This window comes from Brassica rapa, chromosome A02, assembly GCF_000309985.2.
Source record: "Brassica rapa cultivar Chiifu-401-42 chromosome A02, CAAS_Brap_v3.01, whole genome shotgun sequence".
Taxonomy (NCBI): Eukaryota; Viridiplantae; Streptophyta; class Magnoliopsida; order Brassicales; family Brassicaceae; genus Brassica; species Brassica rapa.
The window spans coordinates 12819631-12835458 of NC_024796.2; the positions used below are offsets into that span (position 1 = coordinate 12819631).

General features: G+C 36.4%; 3 protein-coding genes across 6 annotated transcripts; 2 read left to right on the plus strand and 1 right to left on the minus strand.

The window, feature by feature from the left end:
* Position 1: 1 nt before the first annotated feature.
* On the minus strand, positions 2-3689 carry LOC103852871 (inorganic pyrophosphatase TTM1). Of its 4 annotated transcripts, none has more exons than XM_033283110.1 (12): positions 3521-3689; positions 2886-3230; positions 2688-2802; positions 2247-2442; positions 2048-2161; positions 1771-1944; positions 1464-1658; positions 1246-1368; positions 1064-1176; positions 816-978; positions 514-735; positions 2-387 (listed from the first exon to the last, which is right to left on the minus strand). In XM_033283110.1, the coding sequence occupies exons 2-12, from the start codon at positions 3220-3222 to the stop codon at positions 169-171; spliced, it is 1971 nt and encodes a 656-aa protein (XP_033139001.1). In that variant the 5' UTR covers positions 3223-3230; positions 3521-3689; the 3' UTR covers positions 2-168. The 4 variants fall into 4 exon arrangements, with proteins under 4 accessions (XP_033139001.1, XP_033139009.1, XP_033139005.1 ...); XM_033283118.1 differs by having other exon boundaries at positions 816-939; positions 3521-3688; XM_033283114.1 differs by having other exon boundaries at positions 2886-3260; positions 3526-3645.
* An 8536-nt stretch (positions 3690-12225) lies between these two features.
* On the plus strand, positions 12226-13622 carry LOC108870770. The gene has a single exon (XM_033283181.1). It carries the CDS (start codon positions 12404-12406, stop codon positions 13433-13435), a length of 1032 nt encoding a protein of 343 aa, XP_033139072.1. The 5' UTR covers positions 12226-12403; the 3' UTR covers positions 13436-13622.
* Positions 13623-14445: 823 nt separating this feature from the next.
* On the plus strand, positions 14446-15720 carry LOC108870771 (putative F-box protein At5g62660). Its single transcript, XM_018656432.2, has one exon. The coding sequence runs from the start codon at positions 14446-14448 to the stop codon at positions 15718-15720; it is 1275 nt and encodes a 424-aa protein (XP_018511948.2).
* The last annotated feature ends 108 nt before the right edge of the window (positions 15721-15828 follow it).

Here is a 15828-nt window from a genome sequence, read left to right on the forward strand (position 1 = left end):
GTTGCTTTTTTGTACTGTCTACTTTTATTGCATAATGATTATATACGAATCAGTCTCTTATTCTTAGCACATTGTCAGGACTGAATTATCCAGTTTGTATCCCACAAACTGTGTTATTTACATCATTGCCATTATTTTAACGGTGAAGTAACTTAACTGTTACAGCAACTACTTGAGACGACTGTAGGCAAAAACGCCGAGACAGCCAACGACCAAAGCAAGAAGAACAGGTAAAGTGGAGGCTTCGAGGTTCTGTGTTGTGCTGTTTGTTCTGTTGCTGTCTAGTCTCTCTATGCGAGACCTTTCTCCAACATACTCCCTGAGGAGATTGCTCAGTGTGTCCATTTGATGCATTATCTGACGTTGTCCACGAGCAACCAGTATAACCTGTCCACATGATCAAAGCAAAACAAAAAATCACTACAAGAAATGAAATATTTGTAGGTTCTTTTGAGTCTAAAGCTATCTCTATGCATCTGATGATTCTATTGGAGTGTGAGTTTCAAAACGTACCTCTTCCATCAGAGGAGACTCCCTTACAAGCTGAGATTGGGATGAGGACAGTGATAAGAGGGACCCATTACCATTTTCCATTGGTAAAGCCAAATTGTGTTGACTTCCTGAAGCAGCTATCCTGTTCGGAATCTTGGAGTTTAACTCTTCTATGCGGGATGTGAAGTCATCCATCCTCTCGTTCAGTGTTGATATTTGATCTGACAGCTGAGTGATAACACCCTACAGAACGTCATATGTTCAGTTATACTAATTGTAAGCTAAACTCATGACTTTGGAACAAAAGAGAGAGACCACTTTACCTGATTTGGAAGAGTGGCTGGTGAAGCAGGGGCTCTGGCATCTAACATTCTATTGTTAACAGCAAGCCTTGTCAAGTTAGGCAAGACTTTGTGTCTTTGATTTGTGTATGACTTTGACACACCGCTGTTAATACGTGCATCAATACACAAGTCAGATGATTCCCTGATGTAACATATGTTGTCTTTGTTCTTAGATTCTGTCTTGTTTTCTCAAAATAAGCCAATCAAGGAGAAGGAATAGAGAATACCCGTGAAGATATTTCATTCTACTATCAGCAGAAGCTCTTGAGAGGGCTTCTTTAGGACTAGAAACTGTATCATCATCTAAGCTGAGTTTAGTCTTCAAGTCATCTGGCAAAGCCTGAAACATATCAAACTACCATCATGACACAATCAACCGGATCAATGTGTAATAAAGCACAACTCATACCATAACATCATTCACAAGCCTCTCCAACTGTATCTGTTCAATATATGTATGTGGACAATATGAACCTTCCAATCCGAGTTCGTTGGCCACATTTTCGACGAAGGAACGGTCTCTACCTTGTACCTTCATAATAAGAAATGGAAAAAGGTTAATTACTAGTTTCATAATACCACGCTAACGACAGCATAAGCTTTTACAGAGAGAGAAGCAGACACTACCTGAACGTATGTCCGGTTCAGTTGTTCCAACCAATCAGTCTTCACAATAACCTTCTCATCATCAAAGATATGACTTTTTCTCTTCAAGATTGTTGCGATGGTATAACCCAATGCCATTAATCCTCCCAGAAGTCGAACGCTGACTTCAAAAGTTATTCTGGGTGATATAATAAATGGACGATCTGTAACCCACTCCTGAAAGCAATACAGTCGACGGTAAGCATTCATCCTATTCTACCCATCTGTTCTTAATCTGATATGAGTGTTTATACATAAGAACACTAGTCTGAACAAGTATTAACCAAACCTCAAACATGAGATTGTATTTTCCATCCCGGTTCCTCATTCTGAGGTATGATTGGCATGCTTCAGGATCCTCGCCTGGCGGTAGCAGATAGATGTCGTAAGTTTCCTCTGTGCGTTCCTTGAAATCCTCAGACAGAACTGCCTTCATTTGTTCTGGTGTTACAGCTTTTGTTGACTACAATAAGATAACAAAACTCACTCCAACCAGGAAAAAAATTGCTGCTATAATATAAGAGCGCCACAATATATACACGTTTTAACAATATAAATGTTGTAACCTTTAGAATATAAGTTGGGTTCTGAAAGCCACTGAAGGGGTTAAACTTGTTTTGTATCTTAATATGAGCTGTCTTCAGGTCTGGTTCAATAAACGCCTTGTACATAGGATAAACCTGGTTGCAGAAAAACACAAAAGCATCATTTCATGTTTTATTCATATCTGAAACGACTCCAGACAGCAAGGATGAGCATGAAAACCGTCTCAGATATTTGATGAATGATTTCTTCAGGTTCCTGGCCAGCACGTTGAATGTCCCGCAAAACACGCTTGACAAGATCAAAATGCACTCCACCAGTGACAGAGACACGAAGATCTAGAAAAGGCCGTAGCTTCTCGCTCAAAGCGTATATGCCTTCAAGAATAACAATGCGAGAGCTAGGCACCTCAAGCGTTCTACACAAAAACAAGAGCTAGACGGATAAGTCATGGCAGATGTGTAGCTCTTTTCAACTAACAGTTGTTCAGAAACCACTAACATATCAATCATTTTGTCTATATCACTAAAAGATGTAATGAGGAGTATTAATAAGAGGGAGGACTGTTAACTTCTAAATGAAAACGTTAGTAAAATCACTTTCTCAACTATACTGCAGTTTATCAAGAACTTTTCCAACAGTGGCAAATGAGAAAACCAATACCTGTAACCAATTCTCGAGCTTGACTTGAAGTCATATATAGGAACCTGAACAGATTTTCCATCCTTTAAGCCATGTAGATTATCAAGAAGAGTATCATAGTCAGTCAAACGCGGGTCTACAACAAAAAAAAAACAAAAGCAAACGTTTCACAATAACCTAACAAAGAAACAACTAAACCAAGCCACAAAGTTAACATACCATCAAAGTTCCCATCAATCACACGAGTGCCATCATTGTAATTATCCATGTTAATGATAGCAATACTAGGCATAAAGTTAAGAATTTTCTCCGTAAATACAGTTTTCCCAGCTCCAGAAGGACCAGCTAACCCAACCAAGATGAGCCCATCGTTCTTCTGAGCCAGTAGCTGGCAAGCACGAATCACAGCGTAGAAGCCCTTTTCAAAAGACAGTGAATCCTCAATAGGAACGATCTCGTATCGTCCAGAGTCTTTTCTTTTGATAAGCTGAACCTGATCCCGCAACAAGCCAAGCCTCCGTCGTGGTGACAGAGCCACAGAGCTCTCAAGCACCATTGCAAAATCTGTAAGGCACAAATTAGTGAAGATTAAAACTCTTTTTCATGACAAGTTCCCAAAATCTACTGCAAATTAACAAGATGGATCACAGATTCATCAAAGGATTCAGAAAGTTCCTAATTTTACTACAAATTCAACGCTTGAGATTCAATCTTATTGTAACACAACACTTTGATCATGCGATCAAGACAAACACAAACAAACAGAGACTCAGGTGATAGCGTTCTGAATCTGATCGTAAACAAAATAATCAATACTAAAAGGAGAATCTCTAACTAATCGTTTCAGTCTTCACCTTACTGGAGGAAGAAACAAATCGGAGAAAGCTTCGAAAGGAATCGCAGGAGCTCGAAAGAGATGGGAAGAATAACGGTTGAAGATATTTTCGTTGCAGTCAATGCGAGGAAGACGATAAATCACTAGAGAGAGTAGAGAGATAACCACTTCTACCGGTCACTTGAAATTGAATTTTCTCCGGTTTGTTGATTCGCTTGGTTTATCAAAATGTGGACCTAACCGAAAACACATGATATGAAACCAATTGAAACCGTGATGAACCTAACCAGAAACTGAATTTAGAATTAGCAACGATGATGTGGAAGAAATATCTTTGCGAATTTTACTTGGGTATTAGTATGCATACTTCTTAATCAAACCTTCATACAGGCTTGTATTGGGCTATATTGTTGTTTTTTGTAGGCCTAACCAGGCCCAGTATCTGGAGTTGACTGACGTCACATTTGACTATTGTCTCACTCCTAACCACGTCGGCTCTGTCTAAGCGTTTTCTGATGAACTCCATCACATCTTCCGGTGGAGATGTCACAGCCAAACTCATCTAGAAAGAGGTTTCTCTTCCGATCTTTGATTTCTGCTCTGAGTGCGAGATTTGTGACTTGGCTGCTGTGAAATATAACATAAATCATTGTAGCGTTTTCCATTTTCAATCTCCGATAAAATTCAGACTGTTCATTTTAGAGTTGATGTTTTGTCTTCTGAGATTCTCGTGATTTTTTTCATAAATGAGCAAGCTTGTTCAGTCATATTATTATTGTAGCGTTTTCCATTATATGATTATACGAGTATGAGAAAATTATCTTCACTTCACCAAAAAAGATTACTTAAATAAGAACACCTTCTTCATTAAAATTAAAAGTATAATATACATATCATTCTTCTTCTAGATAAAAGCATAAACACATCTTAATATTCTTCTACTACACTAATGTGGATAAAAACATCTTCTTAGCCTAAGTAATTTACAAGACAACTTAAGAACATAAGAAAAAAAACCTTAATCTTCTTCTTCTTCTTCTTCTTCTTTCACTTTTCCTCTTGATTCACCTCCATTGCCACCTTTTTCTTGCTTTTCTCCCTCTGCTCCTTCTTCTTGGAGGGTTCTTTCTCGTTCTTCTTCTTCTTAACTTGGGCATCGTACACTTCCCCGTAGTAAATGGTTTCCTTGGTCTCTTTGATTGTTGGAGAGGAGGAGCTCATCTTTCTAGAAAGAGAGAAATTAGAAATCAGAGAGAGAGAGATGGAAGAGAAACAAGACCAAACGGAAAGAGAGAGATAGAGAGCTAAACAGATGGTGAGGAAGGATGTATATAAAGTATTTTCGTAGTCATGTGATAGGTAATGTAAGATTAAGAAATAAACACGTTATCAAAGTATTTGACTTTAAAAAAAAAAATATTTGACTTGCCACCTAACGAAAAGTAAAAATCACAGAACAACACTACCATAAATTATAAACTATAATAATGTTTGGGGGAATGATATGGTGGGCCTTTTTGGTTCAACATTCTTTTTGGTAAACTAAAATCTCTCTGGGCATTTTCTTTGCAAAAGAACGACACCGTATCAGCTAGGTCCCCCTAAATCACTTTTCAAAGAAAAGCGGTTGCTCTCGTAAAGCCAGATAACCCCAAGTCCTGTAATCTCGTTAATCAGTTGCCTTTTGTAATTTAACTATTTAACGAACAGTTGCATGTTAACATGCATTCACGTAACTTGTCTTATGATGATTTATGATGAACGTTTCTTCCTCAATTTTTTTATCTTACTACATAATGTTCCTTACATTTTATGAAAATTTATTAATTCAAACATATAATTATTAAGTTTAAACTAACTAAATAAAACTACTTAATATAGATTTCTTGATATCTCAATAATTAATATATGAACGTAGCAACCAGCACACATACATATTTTCCAAAATATTGCAATTCACAATGATCATCTATTGCTTAAATTCCGATTACGATGTTTATGTAAGTTTACAATATTAGTTTCAACGACAAAGCATGCACTGTCTCGCTTTTTTTTTAAAAAAAAAAAAATTTGGATTCATGATTGCATGTGAACATTGGTGAGTATCAATTAATTAATTACAAATTAAAAATATGAAATATATGAATCCAATTGATGAGTAATATATCACTCCGTACACTGACATCTATAATTTGATGTGGACTGTATTCTCATTAAATAATATTAAAGCATTTGACAGCCCTGTAAACTTTTTCAAAAATCAAATTCCTAATAAAAATATAACTAGCAATTCTGATAGGTTAACATTGATTAACTAATTAGCTTGTTAAATACCAAATCTGTTAATCGAAGCTTCTTTTCGTAAACTTAATTTGCACACTAATCATGCGTAGTCATGATAGTGTAAGATTATAAGAAAAACACATTACTAAAGTATTTGACCTTAAACACGTGAAGAAAACAAAAATCACATGCACAGCACACTTGACACTACAATATTGCTTCTAGTATAACGTTATCAATTTTAATATATATAAAATATATCTAAAAAAAGTTAAAATATATCTAAAAAGAAAAGAATGGAAAGCGCCTGCTCTCGTAATGGAATTGGTCCATGCTTATTCAAGGGCCTACTCAAGACTAAGAAAGAAGTGTACTCTGGTCAGCTGTATGAGTTAAGAACACCTAGCTAGTGTTCTAGTTCTACATATTTTGTGGTTGTTATTTCAAAATACTTTAAATATTGGTGTTTTGTTTTATTATATTTTAAATTCTTTAGATGTTGTGTCATTTAACATTTTTTTATTTTTATGATGATATTATTTAAAATGAATTTGATAAAAAAGTATATGCACAACTATAAAAACCCAAATCTAAGTTTTATAGTTGTGATTTGGTGTACTGCATATTCTTGTTCTTGTGTAAAATATAATATTGTTATTTGTAATCTAACTGTTTTTGACCCAAAAAAATAAACCTCACTGTATAATAATCAAGAAATGAATATAATCATCAGTTCTTTTAGTAAAATTTATTTTAACATTGATTTGAAGTATTTACATTCTTGGAAGAATACACTATGTTAAAAAAAAAACTATTACATTTTAGAATTGTAAGTAAATACATTAAAAAGCCCATAAAATCCTTTGCCTTTTGAAAACATGTATAGGCAGCTAATGTATGCAAATGAACAAAAAGGAAATTCAACGGAGACTATTACAGTGCTTGTATCATATATATTTAAAAACTATAATGTTTGGAGGAATACGGTGGGCCTTTTTTGGTTCAACATTCTTTTTGGCAAACTAAAATCTATCGTTTTGGCATGTCCTTTGCAAAAGAACGACGCCGTATCAGCCAGGTCCCCCTAAATCACTTTTCATAGAAAAACAGTTGCTCTCGTAAAGCCACATACGGATAACCCCAAGTCCTGTAATCTCGTTCATCGGTTGTCTTTTTCTGATTTAACTATTTAACGAAAAGATGCATGTTAAGTGTAACATGCATTCACGTAACTAGTCATGTGATTATATGTAAAGTTAAAAACACACAGTATTGTTTTAGTATTTGACCTTATAAATATGAGATAATATTCTTAAAAAATATCACCTTTAAGCATTTTCTTTGTTCTTTGTTCTCCAGCTTAACAATAAGATCAACGTCTCTTCCTCAAATATTGAGATTTTGTTGGATTAAGGACTATATAAATCTTCATTTTTAAATGGTGAGCAATTTTTTTTTTTATCTTACTACATAACATTTCCTTATATTTTAGTCTTATGATAATTTATTACTTCAAACAATATAATTTGTAAGTTTAAACTAGCTAAATAAAACTACTTAATATAGATTTCTTGATATCTAAATTATTAATATGAACTTCTAGCAACTAGCACACATACATTTTCCAAAGCATTGCAATTGACAGTGATCATCTATTGCTTAAATTCCGATAATGATGTTTATTTAATTTTACAATATTAGTTTCAATGACAAAGCATGCACTATATATATCTCGCTTTTTTTAGTTAAAAAATTGGATTCATGTACATTGCATGTGAACATTGGTGAGTATCAATTACTTAATTACAAATTAAAAATATGGAATATATGAATCCAATTGATGAGTAAGTCTATATCACTACGTACACTGACATCAATAATTAATGTGGACTGTATTGGCTCATTAAATCATAATAAACCATTTGACAGCTATCTGAGTTGTGAATCTTTCAGAAATAAATCCTGATAAAAAATATAACTTGCAATTCTGGTATTTAACATTGTTCAACAAATTATGACAAAAAAAAAACATTGTTCAACAAATTAGCTTGTGAAATACCAAATCTATTACTTTAAGCTTCTTTACGTAAACTTAATTTGCACACTAATCATGCATAGTCATGATAGTGTAAGATTATAAGAAAAACACATTACTAAAGTATTTGACCTTAAAACACGTGAAAAAACAAAAAATCACCTGCACACAGCACACTACATTGCTTCTAGTATATGACTATATTCTATAACTTCATCAATTTTCAAATATAAAAAATATATCTAAGAAGAAAAGAAAAGGAAAATGGCTGCTCTCGTACAACGGATACCGGTCCATGCCAATTCAATGCCCTACTCAAGACTAAAAAGTGTACTCTAGTCAGTTGTGTGAATTTAAGAACACCTAGTGTTCTACTAGTCTACATATTTGTAGACCTTGTTCATTCAAAAAAAACTTTAAATATTGGTATTATTTGGTTTATTATTTTTTAAGTTCTTTAGATGTTGTGTCACGCAACATTTTTTTAATGTTAATATTATTTAAAATGAATTTGATAAAAAAGAGTTTATGCACAACTATACAAAACCAAATCTAAATTTTAAAGTTGTGATTTGGCGTATTGCATATTCTTGTTCTTCTGTAAAATATAATTGTTATTTGTAATCTAATTGTTTTGACCTAAAAAATAAACATCACTCCATATTAATCAGGAAATGAATATAATCAGTTCTTTTAGTAAAACTTATTTTAACATTGATTCGAAGTATTTACATTACACTATGTTAAAAATCCTTTACATTAGAACTGTAAGTAAATACATTAAAAGCCCATAAATCCTTTGTCCTTTTGAAAACATGTAGCTAACTTATTATGCAAATGAACCAAAAAACTCAACGGAAGGCACTTTACGCCTTAGGCTTGGACCTGGAAAATATTTGGGCCTAAGAGCAACATTATCGGGCGGCCCTAAGCCCGTCCCTTACCGAATTTGGGCTGAAAAATAAATAAAAAAGAAATGATTTCGATGGGTTCGGCCCTAAGCTAAGGGATTTTTGGACGCGTCCCGTGAGCTACGTGGCAGCGTAGGAGTGGGGGATGTATTCGAGATTGAAGGAAGCCCTAGTCGAGTTGTTTCTTCTTTCTTCTCGCAAATCAGTCTTCTTCTTCAATCTCCGATGGCGACACCGCGATCTCGGAAAGCGAATTAAAATCAAACCGAGAATCGCTCACATCAATACCGTTGGCTAACTCCACCTGCCTCGGTTCGCTTCCGACGTGAGAGATTCATTGGCGACTTCAGTCGTTTCGACATCCTTGCAGAAGCGACCCAATACGGTATGTCTTTAAAACCGAGTAGGACTGTGTAAACGTATAGATTATATGATTCTATGGTTCACTGGTTAAAAAACGTGTAGATTATATGATTCTATGGTTCACTGGTTGATTCACTGGTTGATTTGAAAAAACGCATAGATTATATGATTCTATAGTTCACTGGTAAAAAAATGTGTAGATTCACTGGTTGATTTGAAAAATCGTATAGATTATATATAAACCGAGTAGGACTGTGTAGGACTGTGTAGATTCACTGGTGGTTTGGTATAGATATATAAAAAACGTATAGATTATATGATTCTATGGTTCTTTATGCTTGCAAAAAACGTATAGATTCTATAGATTCTATGGTTCTTTATGTTACATGCTTGCAAAATGTTTGATTTATGTTTGGTTGTATGGTCGGACCTCCTGATCTTGTGTAGATTTATGATGTTAAGGTTGTTTCATGGTTGCAAAATGTCTGTTAAAATGTGAAGTTTTTTTTACAAATTAGAATTAGAATTGTGGTTTACTTCTTCAATAGATTGCAATGAGGGAAATCGTTTATGTGGTTAATGTTACCTATATTAGCTGGATTGCAATGAGGCACTGTCGTCCTGAGTTGATAGCGTAGATAGGTTAATAACTTCAGATTAGACATATCTTGTTTATGGTTAGTCTTTATGTGGAAAACTTAATACTCTTCACCTGCTAACTCCCATCTCATTCCCTTTAAATATACACAGCTTCTTTCTCTCTTCTATCATCTCATTCCCTACAACTCTCACTCAAATCTTTATCTGTTATAACTCGTATGGATCCACGAAACTATCAAACCCCGTCCTCTAGTTATGTAGGACTGCTTAACAGTCAAGATGGTAGTGGTCTGAATGAAAACTTTCCTTATCAAAGTTTTCATTCAAGTGTTAACTATTCACAATCTGAGATGCCTCCCTTCAGTTCACAACAAGCTGAACACACGCCAGTAGAGACGCCAGTAGACACACCAGCAGAGCGTAATGTTAGACGCAAATGGACCCCAGCTGATGATGAGGTACTTATCTCTGCTTGGCTTAACACTTCGAAGGATGCCATAGTGGGAAATGACCAGAAGTTGGGGAAGTTCTGGAAGCGGGTTGGAGAGTATTTTGCAGAGAGTCCACATGGTCAAGATGATGGTGAAAGGAGAGGGGATCTTACTTGTAAGAAGAGGTGGCACAGAATAAACGATCAGGTTACCAAGTTCTGTGGGGCATACTCAGCAGCAGAGAGACAAATAGGCAGTGGTGAGAGTGACACTGATGTTCTCAAGAAGGCTCACGACATCTTCTACTCTGATCAGCAAAGCAAGTTCACCCTTGAGCATGCTTGGTGTGTGTTACGTTTTGAACAAAAATGGCTAAGCCTTAACACTCCAAAAGCCACTGCCAGTTCGAAGAGGAAGGATGGTGAGACAGATCCAAGCACCATTGTCCTTGATCAGGAGGTCCGGCCAGAAGGTTGCAAAGCCGCTAAGCTAAAAAGGTCGACTGTTCAAGGGAAGTCTGTTGCTGACTATACGACCATATGGGAAATGAAGAAAGAGGATTTGGCTATGAAGGAAAGACTGTCAAAGCTGGCCATACTAGACAGTCTCCTCACCAAGAAAGAACCATTAACTGAGCCGGAGGAAGTTGTGAAGAATAAGCTCTTAGCCAAGTATTTTTAAAAGATTAGGATACAATCTCTGTTTTAGTATGTGTTGAATTTGCTTCTATGTCTTTTAAATTCTCTGTTTTAAGTACTCTAATGTAGTTCCTGCGGCTGTTCATTGCTTAAATGCGTAATATTAACTAAGTCTTTTTAAGTTCTTTTGTTGCTTGTCTTCCTTGTCTTGATTATGTGTCATCTGCAGACAGCTTATATAATAACTAATTACTATGTGTTTATGCAGGTCAACTTGAAGATGGGACTTGACTACTCCTACAGCCAGCCTTCCCAGTCAGACGACCTATTTGGAAACTCAGACGACGGTGGCTACAGCGAGACAGAAGATCTCATTAGACGTGACCAAGCTGAGCTACAGGCTCGTAGTCAGGTTCAATATCCGCCCCAACCAGAGGTTGAGTTTGGGTTCCCACAGACTTGCTACTGTGGTGCAACGCCTCTCCTTGCAACAGCTACCACTCGGAATGATCCAGGTATAGTCTGCGTGTGTGCTCATATAGTTATGACCTTTATCTGCGTTTGTGCTCATATAGTTGTGATAAGTAGTGACCATTATCTGCGTGTGTGCTCACCACAGGTAGAAGATACTACACATGTGAGAACGTGGACGATGGCGAGTGCCATGTTTGGAAATGGTGGGATGTCGCCGTGATGGAAGAGATGAGAGCCAGAGATAGACATGTGCTTCAGCTTGCGGAGAAGGTAGAAAACCTTTCCCTTTACAGTGACTATGAGACTGACCAACGGCTCGCTAGAGTAGAGAAATTCGTGTCTGATATAGGCAAGGAACAATCGAAGTTTAGGCAGGGATTTGAGTACTTTGTTGTGGTCATGATTGTCGTCACAGTTTTAGTGGCCATTCTGTTTACGGTTAAGTAAATGAAGATGGTCTTGTGTTATGTGTATCTGAATCATTTCCTTTAATTGACATTATGTAATGTTTCAATGTTGGCTCGTAACAATGTTTGACAATAGGTTTATCTATTTTTTTGTTATGTTTGAATGTTTGACATTATCACATTATGGATATCTATAAAGTTATGATCTAAAAGGAAGACCTATAGAAGACAGAATAAACGATTTTTATAAAAAAAGTAAAGACCATATACACATGACTATATGACTCGTGATCTTCCACTATATTCCAAATAATTATATCAGAAACTAATATATTACAGACAATTATATCAGAACAAGTACCTTGCATTGTTTGTTTGCATCACGGGAAATATATGAGAGTCACAAGATGAATTAAAGAGTCACAAGGTGAACTAAAGACCAACTATAAGTAAGACACATCTTATTTTATAAACACTTGCACTTCTCTCTTTCATATTGTCTTCTCTCTTTCATATCTTCTTCTCTCTTTTATGAAATGGCTTCTTCTTCCCATTATCATTACCGTCAAGCTGATGATGATGAACTTGATACCGTATTTGATGATATATTTGAAGATCTTGATCCTATTCCCGAACCAAAAGAGCGAAAAAACGGATTTTTATCGAGAGAAACCGGGAAGATGGTCACAACAAGCTTTGGAATGATTATTTTAGCGACACTCCAACATACCCGCACTATTTGTTCCGCCGACGATTTCGAATGAACAAGCCGTTGTTCTTATATATTGTGCATCGTCTATCTACTGAAGTTGAGTATTTTCAACCAAAACAAGATGCAACCGGACGGTCGGGTATATCTCCTCTCCAGAAATGTACCGCAGCAATTCGTCAATTGGCGTATGGTGGTGGAGCTGATCCCGTAGACGAATATTTAAGACTTGGTGAAACAACATCTCGGAAATGTTTGCACCATTTTGCCGCCGGCATAATCGACTTGTTTGGCGATGAATACCTCAGACGTCCCACACCAGAGGATCTTCAGAGACTACTCCATGTTGGTGAACAACGGGGATTTCCCGGGATGGTTGGAAGCATTGACTGTATGCATTGGGAGTGGAAGAATTGCCCCACTGCCTGGAAAGGAATGTATTCACGAGGAACCGGAAAACCAACAATTGTGTTGGAGGCCGTTGCTTCATATGACCTCTGGATTTGGCACGCATTTTTTGGAGCTCCAGGTACTTTGAACGATCTCAATATTCTGGACAGATCACCCGTTTTTGATGACATTATTAACGGGAATGCTCCCCAAGTAAACTTCTTTGTCAACGGAAGGGAATACAATTTGGCGTACTATCTGACTGATGGTATCTATCCGAAATGGGCGACTTTTATTCAATCTATCCGACTGCCACAAGGTGCCAAAAATTCTTTATTTGCTCAAATCCAAGAATCCGTTCGAAAAGATGTCGAGCGTGCCTTTGGGGTCCTGCAAGCTAGGTTTGCAGTTGTTAGAAATCCTTCTAATTTATGGGATAAAAACAAAATATCGAATATTATGAGAGCATGTCTAATACTCCATAATATGATTGTCCAAGATGAACGAAATTCAAACACTCTTGAAGAATTTCAAGATGACGATTTCACATACACCGTCAAAAAGGCTACAAGACCCGGCAATATAATTACTCGTCGTAAAGAAGTTCGGGATCCACATATCCATCAACAATTAAAACAAGATCTGATTGAACATATATGGGAAAAATTTGGACATTTTCCAAATAACATATAATGTTATTTGCTTCTATGTTATTTATCAATTAAATAAAATGTTTCCCTGATTTTAATTATGATGTTTTGTATAATTTGTTTAACAACTTTAGAAAATCTTTTCTGTTTTTATTTTAATGTTATATGTATTTTTATGTAATTTATGAATCATTGATTATTAAAAAAAATGATTATTAAAAAAAATTAAAGAGAGACTAAGGGACTTTTTAGAGTCCCACCATTAATCTAATTTTTAAGAAAAATCCCTTATTTTTGTCCTTAACTCCTAAGGGCCCAAAATCAAGGACCACCTATAATGTTGCTCTAAGCGGCCGCTTCTGTCGCTTACGTTGCGGGCCGGACCTTACAGACCTATAACCACCATGAAGAAAATAATGGATTTTTATTGTCTTACTCAGTTACTCTTATTCATATATTTTTACGGTTCAAACTTCAAAAGCAAAAATTTATACATATGAAAACGTATGATCAAACGTATCGAACTTAAGAAAATCCGGTCCGGTTTAACAGCTTATGTGAAATAGAGCACTATGACCATAGCATGGGCACAAAAGTAAGTTTGACAAATGACAAGTGCATATGGCTCTTTATTTGTCGTAGGACATCTTGTGTCTGTTGGATATGCCGGATCATATAAAGAAATACAAAACAGTTAGATAAACAAACAAAATAGAGAACAAACACTAGGCCGGTAGGCCCCTAACAAACACTCCACATTACGATGATTGAAATTAGAAACAAACACACCCGTCGATAATTCCTTGAATGTCCGCCAAGCAGGCTAAGCTTCTTGAAATAAATTGTTTTCAAGGAAAGGTTTATTGATCAAACTGCTAAAAAAGGAAATAAAGAGTATGCGAGTCTATTGACCAAACTGCTAAAAAGGAAATAAAGAGTTAAAAGGAAATAAAGAGTTAAAAGGAAATTAAAATAAAGGAAAATTAACCAAATAAAAGATGAATCACCTCCATATATATACAAAACCATAAATAGTAACGCAATTGAGCTACTATGGACTCTACGGAGCTTCCTATGGATTTAATAACGGAGGAGATTCTCACGAGACTGCCTGTAAAATCCCTGATGAGATTCAAGTGTGTTTCAAAGCTCTGGCTAAGGCTCATCAGCTCACGATATTTCACCCACCGTTTCCTTACAGTCCATTCCCCTCGTCTTTACATGTGTTTATGGGACGCAAACGACTACCTTAACTGTGAAATACTCTCATCCGCTCTTCTAGACGCTACTACTACTACTACTACTCCATCTCCCTTTTTAGTTGACCACTATCTGACCACCCCACGGATGGGAAGGCACATCTTGCAAAATCTTGGTGGCTTCATGTGCTACATCTATTGGAATAAGCCTCGGATGTATAACCCTGCCACCAGACAACTTGTCACCTTACCCTTCAAAAAGTCCGACCACATGATCGTACCACCAGGAGGAAAAAAAATCGTCCGCTACTATTTCGGATACGACGCGCTTAACCACAAGTACAAAGTGGTCTCCTCGATTAGCGTACACCTAAAACAGAATATGGAAGTGATCAGTTCAGAGAATTGGGTATTTGTACTAGAAGGTGGAGTATGTTCCTGGAAAAAGGCTGCTTTAACCTCACCGGACTTTTGTCCTCACGTGCCTTGCAAAATGGAAGGACTGTGTATCGATGGGGTTATATACTACATGGCTTTGCTTGGTCCGTTTGAATATGTGTTTGTGAGTTTCGACGTTAAATCTGAAGAGTTCAACATGATCCAAGTACCTCGCAGGGACGGCGACGAGCTGCTTGAAAGGTTTCAGAATGTGGGTCTTTTGGAGTATGGTGGAAAACCAACTCTTTTTGACCAAACAAATCTTAAAGACAAGGGTGTCGTGGCTTTATGGTCTGTGGAAGATGCCGGGAGCAAGAAATGGTCGTGCAAGAGTCTGGTTGTGCAGCCTTCTCAACTGCATCTGGTCAATACCATTACATTCAATGTGAAAGGTATAACTCAAAACGGCAAGGTTCTCCTGATACCAAAGAATATTCTTTTTCCTTTTCACATTCTCTCTTATGATATTCAAAACAATGATATGAGAAAGATTGAGATCAGAGGTATACCTGACCGCTGGTTTAATATGGACGAAGAAGCTGAGGTATGTGTCGACGTGATGTTTATGGACCAGAGTGAGAGCGTCATTAGTAGCGATTTTGTATCTTCTCTCGACTGGACAGAGAGAGATAATCACGACACTTCCATTCACAGATCTCTACCACTTTCTGTGTCATTACCGATATTGTGAGGGTTGTATCAACTGAAAGGAACCAATACAATTAGCGCGACTCTATAACTATGAATTATATAGAAATATCATAAGGAAATCAAATCTTTATTCTAAAGGAGGGAAACC

Coding starts and splice junctions, on each gene's coding strand:
- LOC103852871 (XM_033283110.1), bottom strand. CDS start 3,222: ATGGTGCTTGAGAGCTCTGTGGCTCTGTCACCACGACGGAGGCTTGGC. Junction 2,803..2,885: donor GATTGATGGGAACTTTGATG/GTATGTTAACTT, acceptor TTTTTGTTGTAG/ACCCGCGTTTGACTGACTAT. Junction 2,443..2,687: donor AGCTCGAGAATTGGTTACAG/GTATTGGTTTTC, acceptor GTTTTTGTGTAG/AACGCTTGAGGTGCCTAGCT.
- LOC108870770 (XM_033283181.1), top strand. CDS start 12,404: ATGAACAAGCCGTTGTTCTTATATATTGTGCATCGTCTATCTACTGAA.
- LOC108870771 (XM_018656432.2), top strand. CDS start 14,446: ATGGACTCTACGGAGCTTCCTATGGATTTAATAACGGAGGAGATTCTC.